Consider the following 13,321-nt stretch of genomic DNA (forward strand, 5'->3'; position numbering starts at 1 on the left):
GCGCAGCTGTGTCAGTGAGCTGGGAGGAAGTGAGAGGCTGTCACTTCCTCCCAGCTCTCCCTGCGGATGGAAGGTGCCCGGTCCTGCTGTTAAAGCGCTGCAGCGCGGACTGGGCCCCTCATTGCATGTCCATCGAGTGGCCCTAAGAGCATGGGCCTCCTGACGAACCCTCACACAGGTTCCCAACACGTGCGGTGCAGCTGCATTGCCGCCTCGGGTTGGGAACTCCTGTGTTAGATGATGAGAGAGGCAGCAAAATGCTGCCCCGGTCAGAGTGCCACCTCGACCCGTGGCTCCACAGTGGTCTATGGACGGGTTGGCCCTGGTTGCCAGACCTTATAGAAAGAAGACATAGTATTGTGTAGCTCATTAAAACCATTAAATGATCCATTAGATGATTATTCTTTAGCTTGGTGAAGACTACGTCTAGCGTTGGGACAGAATCTTATAACCATCATTGCACCAGTGTTTTGTAGCAGTGAAAGTGACTTTATTACATAGTTTCAACTCAGCAGAAGAAAATCTCTTCATCAGTTTTAATAACAGGAAGGACCATGGGTCAGATGGTGGGAATTTAAGTTTTTACATCATGATTTCCTACAAAAAAAAAAACTGTGCTGAACAAAGTACAGATGTTTATCCTTTGCAGATGCTCACTGTGCTCAGGACACAAGGTTATGAGTTATGTTTTAGAAGATATCTATCACTCAGACACTCCCAGCTGCTCACTTATCATTGAGACTTTGAATGATGAGTGGCATGTGCAACGCTTTCATAGCTTTCTATGAGAGAGCTTGTAGAGCCACCAAGAGCATGAAGTGTGGGAACACTGGACAGAAAATACAGCCTCCTCACACACAATCTATCCCCCAATTCACCCTTCCAATCATTGTTACCAACACACACAGTCGCCCTGCCATATTCACCCCCACACACAGTCATCCTGTCATACTCACACTGTCACAGTCACAATGCCATAGTCACTCTGTCACACTCACCCTGTACAAAGTTACCCTGTCATACTCACACTGTCACAGTCACAATGCCATAGTCACTCTGTCACACTCACCCTGTGCACAGTTACCCTGTCATACTCAAACTGTCACAGTCACAATGCCATAGTCACCCTGTCACACTCACCCTGCACACAGTTAACCCTGTCATACTTACACTGTCACAGTCACAAAGCTGTAGTTACTCTGTCACACTCACCCTGCACACAGTTACCCTGTCATATTTACACTGTCACAGTCACAAAGCTGTAGTTACTCTGTCACAGTCACCCTCAGACATAGGCACCCAACACAGATAGTAACCCTCATACACACATAGTCAATATAGCCATAAAGACAGCACACACATCATAAAACACAAGCAGCACCCCCATACACATAACACATTGCAAGCAGCTCAAACACACACTTACGCTCCCAACAACAGAGATACACAAACTCAGAGAGATAGACAGATATGTCTCAGATACACATACATAACGCCAGACATGCACACACAGGTAACAATATTGTGATTGTGTCTGTATCTGTCAATGTGTGTGTGTGTGCCTGCGTGTCATTTTGTGTGTCTGTGCATCAGAGTGTTTATGTTTGTATGTGCGTGCATGTATCAGAGTGTATATATAAGTGCGTGCATCAAAAAATGAAAATTGTAATTCTGAATATGACTTTGGAGTCAGTCTGCTTGAAACACTAATGGAATGTGGTAGATGGAGAATGGGGAACAGATTGATGGAACAAGATCTAAAAAACAACACTGGACAGGGACCTGATGAAGTCAGGGTGTTAAAGATTCTGTCTGAGCTAGAATTTATGATGGATATGATGGATCATAAATGGAGCAGAGATCAGACACTTCATTCATGATCTTTATCAGATCACAGCATTTAATTTCACCAAAAGACCAGCATGAAAGCCATCTTGAAGACAAAAGTGCATGAGATTTTTCACAGTGACAAGGGAAAGTATGGAGTGAGTCTGGAAGACAATCTATAAGATATAGACTGGAATAGCGTCAGTTGAGTGAGACTAGGAAATGTTGGGGGGATGTCTCACCTCATCTCACCTTATCAGATCTCTCTCCTCTTGTCTTAATACACATCTTCAACTGCTCTCTCTCTTCTGGCATTGTCCCTGCTGACCTGAAACATGCCACTGTAGTACTTATCTTGATCCATCCTCCCCCTCTATCCCATATCCCTGCTCCCTTTCTCCTCAAAGCTTCTGGAAAGACTTGTCATTACCCGTATGTCTCACTTCCTCAATTCCAACTCTCTCCTTGACCCTCTTCAATCTGGCTTCCGCCCTCTCGACTCTACTGAGACTGCTCTTATCAAAGTTACTAACAACCTAAACGCAGTTAAATCCAAAGGTCATTACTCCATACTAATTCTTCTTGACCTCTCTGCTGCCTTTGACACCGCTGATCATGCTCTCCTTCTTCAAACTCTTCAATCACAGTCTCTGTGACTCTGTCCTCTCATGTTTTCCTCTTATCTCTTCCAACGCTCATTCAGCGTCTCCTTTTCTAATGAAACCTCCTCCCCTCGTCCTGTCTCGGTTGGAGTCCCCCAAGGCTCTGTCCTTGGCCCCCTTCTATTTTCTCTTTATACTGCCTCTCTTGGCAAACTGATTACCTCTTTTGGATTCCACTACCACCTGTACACTGATGACACCCAGATATATATATATCTCCTCCCCGGACCTCTCTCCTGCCGTCCTGCCGTCCTGCAACGTGTCACTGCTTGCCTTTCTTCCATCTCTGACTGGATGTCCTTCCGCTTTCTGAATCTCAATCTCTCTAAAACCAAGCTCCTTGTCTTTCCTCCTAATACTGACCCTCCTCTTTCGCTCTCCCTTCAAATTAGTGGTATCCACATAAGTTCAGCAAGTGTGCTGTCTTGGCGTTATATTTGATTCTGGTCTCACCTTTGAGCCTCACATCCAGTCTGTTGCCAAATTCTGTAGATTCCATCTTAAAAACATAGCCCGCATCCGCCCCTTTCTTACGCAAGATGCTACCAAGGAGCTTGTCCATGCTCTAGTTAGTAATGTCCCACATGGATTATTGTAACCCTCTCCTGATTGGTCTTCCCAAAAGTCATATTACCCTGCTACAGTCTGTAATGAATGCTGCCTCCAGACTGATTTTACTCCCTAGTCAGTCCTCTCACACCTCACCCCTCTGTCAGTCCTTACATTGGCTCCCTGTATCCTATAGGAGTCAATTCAAAGTGCTAACCCATACCTATAAAGCATTGAACAATTCTAGCCCCTCATATCTCTTCACAGATCCATAGGTATGCCCATTCTCGGTCTCTCCACTCTGCCCGTGACTTACTCCTGTCCGCTGCTCGCACCTGTACGGCCAACTCACGACTCTTCCCTAGTCTTCAATTGTTTAGGAAGTGCCTTAAAACCCATCTCTTTAGGAAAGCTTATGGCCTCCAGACTAACCTCTACCTTACATACCTGTCTCTTGCTCTCTCCTAAAGGGCAGCACTCTACTCTCTCCTCCAGCTCTGCTTCACTCCCACCTTATTTGATTGCCATTTCCTGTCCTAATGTGTTCTATACCCAATCTCCTATCATTTGAGCAGGGTCCTCTTCAACCCTGTAAGTTTTCTTGTAATTGGCCTATTTATTGCTAAATCCCCCCTCTCATAATACTGTAAAGCGCTTTGGAATCTGTTGGTGCTATATAAATGGCAATAATGATAATAATAAAATAAAAATGTTGGAGAGAACCTTGACTGTTGAATGGAATATACATAGGAAGAAATCTTAGAGCAAGTCAGGAAGACTGTGTGTTGGAGTAAAGATAAAAGAAACTCTGATAATGGAGGCAGGAGGAGAGTTTAATAAAATGTACAAGACATTGTAAAGACTGGAGTAACAAGATGTTATTAGACAGGAAAGGAGTCATCCAATAACAATATGGTTAGCAATCTGTTTAGCAATATGGGAGACATGAAACAATTAAGTATTTAGACTGATTCATTTTGCATAATGTTTAAATATATGAGCCAAGTTGCTTGAAAAAGATGCAAACATTATTTTGGTTTATTTTTGTGTTTCAAAACTGTACTTTAAAGGGACTTATTGGTGTAAGTATGAAATGACTTGTAAAATCACCTAAGCATTTTATCATAGTGCAAGTGTATATACACTGATCCACCACAACACTAAAACCACTGACAGGTGAAGTAAATCACATTGATTATATTGTTACAATGACACCTGTCAAAGGGGTGGGCTATATAAGGCAGCAAGTTGGAAGCGTGGAAAAATGGACAAGCAAAAAGATCTGAGTGACTCTGACAAGGGCCAAATAGTGATGATTATATGACTGGGTCAGAGCATCTCCAAAACAGTAATTCTTATGGGTTGCTCCCTGTATGCAGTGGTTAGTACCTACCAAAGGTGGTGCAAGGAATGACAACTGGTGAACTTGCATCAGGGTTATGGATGTCCAAGGTTCCTTGATGTGCTTGGCAAGCAAAGACTAGCCCATCTGGTCAGATGACACAGAAGAACTACTGCAGCTCAAATTGTGGGAAAATGGAATTCTGGCCATGATAGAAAGGTGTCAGAACACACAATACATTGCAGCTTACAGCGTATGGGTCCACTGCTAAAACACTGCTAAAACAGCCTTGAATAGGGATGTGAGCATCAGAATTAAACCATGAAGCAATGGAAGAAGGTTGCTTGGTCTGATGAATCATGTTTTCTTTTAGATCAGGTGTATGGCTGGGTGCGTGTATATTGTTCACTAGGGAAAGAGATGGCAGCAGGATGCACTATAGGAAGATGTCGGCTGGTGGAGGCAGTGTTTTGCTCTGGGCAATGTTGTGCTGGAAAATCTTGGGTCCTGGCATTTATATGGAAGTAACTTTGACACATACCACCTCCCTAAAGATTATTGCATGGCAATGGTGTTCCCAGATAGCAGACGCCTCTTTCAGAAGGATAAGGCACTCTGCCACACTGCAAAAAATGTTCAGGGACGGTTTGAGGAACATGAAAAAGAGTCCAAGGCTTTGCTTTGGCTTCCAAATTCCTAAGATCGTAATCGGATTAACCATCTGTAGAACGTCCTGGAACAACAAATCCAATCCATGGAGATTCCACTTTGCAACTGGCAAAACTGCTGCTAATGTCTTGGTGCCAGATACCACAGGACACGTTCAGAGGTCTTGTGGAGTCAATGCCTCGATGCACAAGAACTGTTTTAGCAGCAGGAGGGGGACCTACACAATATTAGGCAGGTGGTTTAAATGTTATGGTTAATCAGTGTTTACTGTACAATCACACTGATACTTGTAATTGTACACTTCAGTGGTTTTCTTTGAAATATACATTTCTTACCGCCAGATTCTTCACTATTTCATTATGTGTTCCCAGTCCAAGGACACTAGGTGTGAACCTCCTCATTTTAACAGATGTGAAGAATTCACAGCTTGGTATATAGCGCTCAGATATGTTTTGTGTTGTTTTTTTTTTACTTGAGCGAGACATTTGCTTGTCGTGTTGCTCATAAATTATATAGCTCATTATTGTTATGCTCTGTAAATCGAATTCCCTTTAATCATTAATATTGACAGACCTTGATCCAATGCTAGAAATAGATTAGATAGCATCTAGATGGTGAGAATCTGTCTGGTTATCATAGAAACTGCAATTCATCGCAACATCTCGATTTCTGTTATGAAAATATGTTTTAGATTTTGGATGCCAGAATAAAGTTATTTTACTATATTTTCTATCCATTCTACGACTTTATTAACTGCTTCACGACTGATGACTTGACAGGAATGATACATGGAATTTGCCAAACCCTTGCTTTAAAATGGTAGAATAAAACAAACATTTTGTTTTATTTTTTAATACTTCCATGGCTGTATGTTGGGATTATATTATATAACATATATATGTTGGGAGAGGCCTTAGTGATTCATTTTTCCTTACACAGGAATCCAAGACTGTTCCAACAAATGGTGGTGGGCCATGATGATCATGGGTCAAGGTCCAGTTGGAAAAATCAAGGATCTCCTTAACTGATCCGTTATCATTTACTTCTATCTGTGGTGCTGACCACAAAGTCCCATGAGAGATGGGTGTGCAGTCTTGTCATTAGCTACACGTTTTTATATAAAATGGCCAAGCTTTAGATATGGAGCCTATGTTTCCTTCTGCTCTATGTTCATTATTGTGATGGCTAGACCACTGGGTCAGATCATCTCCAAAACAGCATATCTTGTGGGCTAATCCTGGTATTCAGTAGGTAATACCTACCAAAAATGGTGCAAGAAAGGACAACTGGTGAACCCAAGGGTCATGGGCACCCAAGTCTCATTGATGTATGTGGGCAGTGAAGACTAGCCGGTTTTAGGGTCATGGGCGCCCAAGTCTCATTGATGTATGTGGGAAGTGAAGACTAGCCGGTTTTAGGGTCAAGGGCGCCCAAGTCTCATTGATGTATGTGGGAAGTGAAGACTAGCCGGTTTTAGGGTCAAGGGTGCCCAAGTCTCATTGATGTATGTGGGAAGTGAAGACTAGCCTGTCTGGTCTGATCATACAGAAGAGCTACTGTAGCTCAAATTGCTGAAAAGGTTAATGCTGGCCACGATAGAAAGGTGTCAGCAGTTTGTTGCTTATGGTATTACACCCAAATGTAACAAGCATCTTCCTGTTCCCCCTACATCCCGCACCCTCCTACTCAACATACTTACCAACATTTCATATGGACGGAAAAGGACACTTTAATTTTAGGGGTGTGAGTGGGGCATAGCCGCAGACTAGCCAGTGGTGGAAGTAATGTAGATAGGGTCCTAGTGCAAGAAAGTTTTCTGGGCCCCCCTCTAGTGCAAAAGTCACCAAAAGGTAGAACTCCATCTGTCGTAAAATTCCAATGATGCTATGCCAGCTGGGGATCTACCATTTGCCCATCCTTGCAGGGTTGTATTTGTGAGCAGTGTTTGTGCGTTTGAATGTAAGCATGTTTTTGTGTAGAGTATAGGTGCGCATGTAGGTATGTATCTGTATGTACTATTGCCATTAGAATGCAGTGGTGTATTTGTGTGTAGTGTTTGCTTTTGAACGCAGGGGTGTGTTTGAATGTAGTGTTGGCTTTTAAATGCAGGTGTGCTTTTGTGTGCAGTGTTGGTGTTTGATTGCAGGGGTAATTGCATATAGTTTTAGTGTTTTAATACAGAGGGGTGTTTGTAAGTAATGTTTGTGCTTGATTGCAGAGGTCTGTTTAGATGTAACTTTGACTTTTAAATGCGAATGTACATTTGCTTGTAATGCTGGTGTTTGAGTGTGTGTATATAATTTTGGAGTTTGAATGCAGGGGTGTGTTTGGATGTAATATTTGTGTTCGATTGCAGAAGTGTGTTTGCATGGTGTGTTGATGTTTGATTGCTTGGATGTATGCATATACACACATACACTGCCACATACATACATACTTACACAGAAATATATACACATTAACACACAGATACACCCATATAAACACACTGACACATACACGCAAATTCATCTACACACTGACACATACACACACATAGAAACTCACCAACACATGCACACACTGACACGTGCAAACATCCTGACACACAGGTACACAAACTGACAGACATACACACAGATGCACACCCTGACACACAGATGCACACCCTGACACACATATACACTCCCTGACACACAGATACACATACTGTGACACACACATATACACAGACACAGATGCACACACATATACACAGATGCACACACTGACACATAGATACACACACCTTGACAAACACATAAACACATACACAGGTTTAATATTTGCAGCCACCCTCCTGTTAACATAAATGTGATGAACTGAACCTCGTCACAGGCTCCTGGAGGAGCCTGCTAGCCCGCTAGCCAGCCTCCTGCCCCAAGATTATGGGCCATGCAAAATACACTGAAAATAGGTTGGTTTGTGCAATTTGGCTTATATAGTTCAGGAACCGAACAGCTGCAAGAACCAGAGACCACCGGGTGCTTGTTAAGCCCAATTGATACCTTGTAGCAATTTCCACCGCAGTGTTCCAAATATTCTTCTGGGTGGCTGCACTTCGTATGAACGACCACAAGGTGGTGGCCATCTTGTTCCCATGAATGCAGGCAGCGATGTTTAGGCATAAATCTCATGGAACTAAAATCAGACACAGAAACTCCCAAACTCCGCTGGACTTCCATCAACTCCTGCGTTCGGTTCTACCCCACTTAGAAAGGCACTGTTCGGTGGAAGCGTTCCCACGAACAAGGGGAACAGGCTACACAAGTAACTTAAGGATTCAGTTCAGTGTTTTATGTACTTTTGTGCTCCCGAAAGAGACCGACCGTTATTCCTGATTTCCTGGAACTGTTTTGGGCAGAGGTCCGTGTGCATGGTTGTTCAAATAATTGACTTCCATTAAAATCCCGAACCCCTGAACCGATCTGGGTGATTTTTGGATATGTTGGTCACCCAGATCAGGGCTATCAGGAAACTTTTGTGGGTTTTTCATGTCTTTTGGGGGTTTTGTTATATTGTACCCAAGAGATAATTTAATTATATGTTTGTGTGCTCAGGTAATTATCTCTCAGGCACAGGGGATGGAGTGTGTGGAATGTTTGCTTGTAACTAGTTCCCTCTCAGGTCCAGAAGGGAATGCCCTGGAATATGTTTAAGGAAACCCCTTGCATGGGGAGTTACATAAAAGGATGTGTGTGGCTCCCATTAAACACATTCTTTTTATCCCTTCATGAAGTCTAGGCTCATGTTTGGGTAATTAAATAGCTCTAATCACTACTCTGCTGGAAACAGGAGAGCTGTAATCCCTGCAGCACTTGGGATTCGGGAGATTACTAACGGATATACTCAGTTGGAGTATAGGGGATCCGTTACAATACCTATATTGTTCAGGAGGGTGGCTTGCTTGGGGCCCTGCTGTTGGCTGGGGCTGCTGGGAGTGTAAGATATGGAGCAGCTCTCTGGTTGCTCCTCCCCCCACTGCTGCCTGTGGTACCGTCGCATCCTCCATCTCTCCCTCCTGCTTGGAGCTCTCTATCTAAGCTCTGAGGAAGGGTTTGGGTGTTACTTTCTCCAGCTGGCCAATATCACAAGTGCCCGGTCACGCTCTTAAAGGGCCATGGTGCCCGAGCGGGTCCCTGCCATTGGATGACCCTAAGTCCATGCCAGTGGGCCCGGGTGCAGCTGATGCGGCTGATCCACCACTGCCTGTATATCCCACATAGAATTGCACTGATGAGGCTCAGGCAAGAACACACAGGCTACAGTACAGAGAGCTGGGCCACGCTATAGAAATAGCTGCAGGTAGTAGGAAGGGAATCACAAGGATAGGGAGACAATGTGGGAGAGATTAACAAATAAAATAGAAGGAAATGGATAATCATATACAAAACTCGGAGAGATGGGCATACAAACAAAACAGAGAAATGGCAAGATTAAAACAAAAGAGGGGAAGAGGCTCGGAAGGATTCTAGTGAGTGGCAAGGAAAAGGGTGGGGAACATTTGGGAGTTCAGGAACATAAAGTGGGAAACATGCTGTTACAATAACTGTCCTTCACTGCGCCATTCTGTCATGGAACCTTTCTGTGTTCCGATGCACACAAGACGTTCCCCACTACTCTCTAGCTTCCTGGTGTCTCATTCTGACATTGGTTATATCATGGAATCCTTCCATTCATCTCCTTCTATATTGTCAGTCTTTGTGGCACTTTTTAATGGCGTGTAAACACTTGTGACATCCCAGCCCTCTTTAACCAATCACAACCCAGCACAGGGTATATATATTTCTTGGCTGTCCTTGTTTCTTTGCCCTGTCGTGGTTATTGTTACCCAAGAGTGTGTTTATACTGTGTATTGGATTTACTGTTTTCTGACCTTGGCTTGTTTTATACACATCCTTACCATGTCTATTTCCCAATTTATGCCCAATGTGGTCCTTAATAGTTGCATGTCCATTTTATTACAGTCATTAAAAGTCCTCCAGAATGGGAAATTGGAATCTATATTGCTGGTGCATTAACACTACTTGGAGTAGCTGGGCTATACCTATGGAAACTCTATAAATCAGGAACTTACCCATCACCTTCTCCTTTTCCTAACTACGACTATCGATATCTCAAGCGCAAATATGGAACATCTCACCCCAACGTTAACAAAAAGGTAAGATATGGTTGACGAACTAGTCTAAAAGTCAGGATTTAGATATCCAATTATCATTAATCTACATCTATTTACTAGGCTGATCAGTTGTCCTATTCATGTGGATGAGAAGACGTTTGGACGTCATGACAATGGGGGAGATTTGTCAAAGTGTTCTGTTCTAAAATGTGGTCTAAAGTACTAAACAGGGAGCAGTCACTAGAGAAACTGGTGGAAGCAAAAGGCACATTCCACATTAGTGACCCCCTTTTTAAATTATACCATCACTTTTTAGAACAGAAGACACTGCTAAATACCGCCATGTGTATTACAACGCTGCATTGAAATGAATGTTAAACTGTACAGTGGTTTTTGTTTTTTTTTAAGACACCTTATCATAAGGGAATTGTGTCACCTTCATATGCACATATGTTATTACTCAATTGTATTATTTTCAATATAGTTTATTTTCAATCTGGTTATCTCGAAAATAATGTTAAATACCCACCTGCACATAAAATCTAGCATTGCTATATCTTACGCTAACTAAAAAGCTAAGCACATATTTTGTGCAAAGAGAGCTTTATATATGGTTCAGTGGTTCATTAGAGTGATGGCTTTACTGGTTGTCAATAGGAATGTTAATCAATGAGAACGTTTCCCCAGCTTTGTGAGAAGCCATACGAAGCATCGCATAGATCATGATCGAAAGAAAATGTAAAAAAAATATGTGGATGCATTTACTAAGGCATTACGTGAAAGTGCACTATATAGCAACGGCAAGTCCTACCATACATAGATATATTATATCTAGTGATGTCGCGAACATATAATTTTACGTTCGCAAACAGCAAACGCGAACTTCCGCAAATGTTCGCGAATGGGTGAACCGGGCGAACTGCCATAGACTTCAATAGCCAGGCGAATTTTAAAACCCACAGGGACTCTTTCTGGCCACAATAGTGATGGAAAAGTTGTTTCAAGGGGACTAACACCTGGACTGTGGCATGCCGGAGGGGGATCCATCGCAAAACTCCCATGGAAAATTACATAGTTGATGCAGAGTCTGGCTTTAATCCATAAAGGGCATAAATCACCTAACATTCCTAAATTGTTTGGAATAACGTGCTTTAAAACATCAGGTATGATGTTGTATCGATCAGGTAGTGTAAGGGTTACACCCACTTCACAGTGACAGACCAAACTCCCCGTTTAACGCACCGCAAACAACCGCTAACAGTCCATTTGCACAACCGCAAACTCCCTATTTGCACAAGGTTGGATACCGATCGATGGTTCGATATTCTGAGCCCTCTCGGGTTTACTGTACACGACTATTCGATATTCCCACAAATTTTATATAGCATTTTATGTTTGTTTGAGACCACCTTAAAAATATTGGATATCGCTAAAAATCATAATCACTATATACTTTCTCTACAAACCTCTAAAACGAACCAAACTACTCATCCATCCACTATACCACTTTATCCCACCTAGAACTAGTGCCCAGTTAAAATACTTGACTCTTACCCACACTCAGTCATGCCACACACATTTCACCACTACTCTCACTGAATCCCTCTAACTACGCTAAATTCATCTTCTACATCAGAACACTACTCCTAAGATTGGGTTGTATCCATGTCTCGGGTCTTTCATTTAGAATAGGGGCAGCTTCGGTCTCCTTCAACACTGACACTCCAGTGCATATTATTAAAAGATTGGGCAGATGGAAATCCTCAGTCTACAACCGATATATTCCTCATCCCGAGAAAGAAATGAGGAAAGCTTTTAAAAGTTTGGCTTTGTAAATTTGATGCAATAAGTGTATTTTTCTTTAATACATTTTCACCCTCTTTGCATGAACCCGATTTACATATATTACTAATATGTTTCTGAACATATATATTATATTATTCACTCACTCATTCACTCACTCTCTGGGCCGGCCTAAGACATCATGCTGCCTAGGTCCAACGATAAATGACTATGGGGGATAATGTATAATAAACACAGGTTACTGGCTATGGGGGGATAATGTATAATAAACACAGGTTACTGGCTATGGGGGATAATGTTTAATAAACACAGGTTACTGGCTATGGGAGGATAATGTCTAATAAGCACAGGTTACTGGCTATGGGGGGATAATGCATAATAAACACAGGTTACTGGCTATGGGGGGATAATGCATAATAAACACAGGTTACTGGCTATGGGAGGATAATGTATAATAAACACAGATTACTGGCTATGGGGAGGATAATGTATAATAAACACAGGTTACTGGCTATGGGAGGATAATGTATAATAAACACAGGTTACTGGCTATGGGGGATAATGTATAATAAACACAGGTTACTGGCTATGGGGAGGATAATGTATAATAAACACAGGTTACTGGCTATGGGAGGATAATGTATAATAAACACAGATTACTGGCTATGGGGGGATAATGTATAATAAACACAGGTTACTGGCTATGGGAGGGATAATGTATAATAAACACAGGTTACTGGCTATGGGAGGATAATGTATAATAAACACAGGTTACTGGCTATGGGAGGATAATGTATAATAAACACAGGTTACTGGATATGGGGGGGGGATAATGTATAATAAACACAGGTTACTGGCTATGGAGGATAATGTATAATAAACACAGGTTACTGGCTATGCGGGGATAATGTATAATAAACACAGGTTACTGGCTATGGAGGATAATGTATAATAAACACAGGTTACTGGCTATGGGAGGGATAATGTATAATAAATACAGGTTACTGGATATGGGAGGATAATGTATAATAAACACAGGTTACTGGCTATGGGAGGATAATGTATAATGAACACAGGTTACTGGCTATGGGGAGGATAATGTATAATAAACACAGGTTACTGGCTATGGGGGGATAATGTATAATAAACACAGGTTACTGGCTATGGGGGGATAATATATAATAAACACAGGTTACTGGCTATGGGAGGGATAATGTATAATAAACACAGGTTACTGGTTGTGGGGGGGGATAATGTATAATAAACACAGGTTACTGGTTGTGGGGGGATAATGTATAATAAACACAGGTTACTGGCTATGGGAGGGATAAT

At 42.2% G+C, this 13,321-nt stretch overlaps 1 protein-coding gene across 1 annotated transcript in view; it reads left to right on the plus strand.

The window, feature by feature from the left end:
* The window catches only part of SYT12 (synaptotagmin 12), a 77,822-nt gene that overhangs the window by 38,289 nt on the left and 26,212 nt on the right, over positions 1 to 13,321 (plus strand). Inside the window, exon 3 of the mRNA XM_063437390.1 lies at positions 10,035 to 10,228. Coding sequence (XP_063293460.1) covers positions 10,035 to 10,228 — 194 coding nt within the window. The remainder of the gene's footprint in view (positions 1 to 10,034; positions 10,229 to 13,321) is intronic.

The sequence above is a fragment of the Pelobates fuscus genome, chromosome 12 (assembly GCF_036172605.1).
Source record: "Pelobates fuscus isolate aPelFus1 chromosome 12, aPelFus1.pri, whole genome shotgun sequence".
In the NCBI taxonomy this organism is placed as follows: domain Eukaryota; kingdom Metazoa; phylum Chordata; class Amphibia; order Anura; family Pelobatidae; genus Pelobates; species Pelobates fuscus.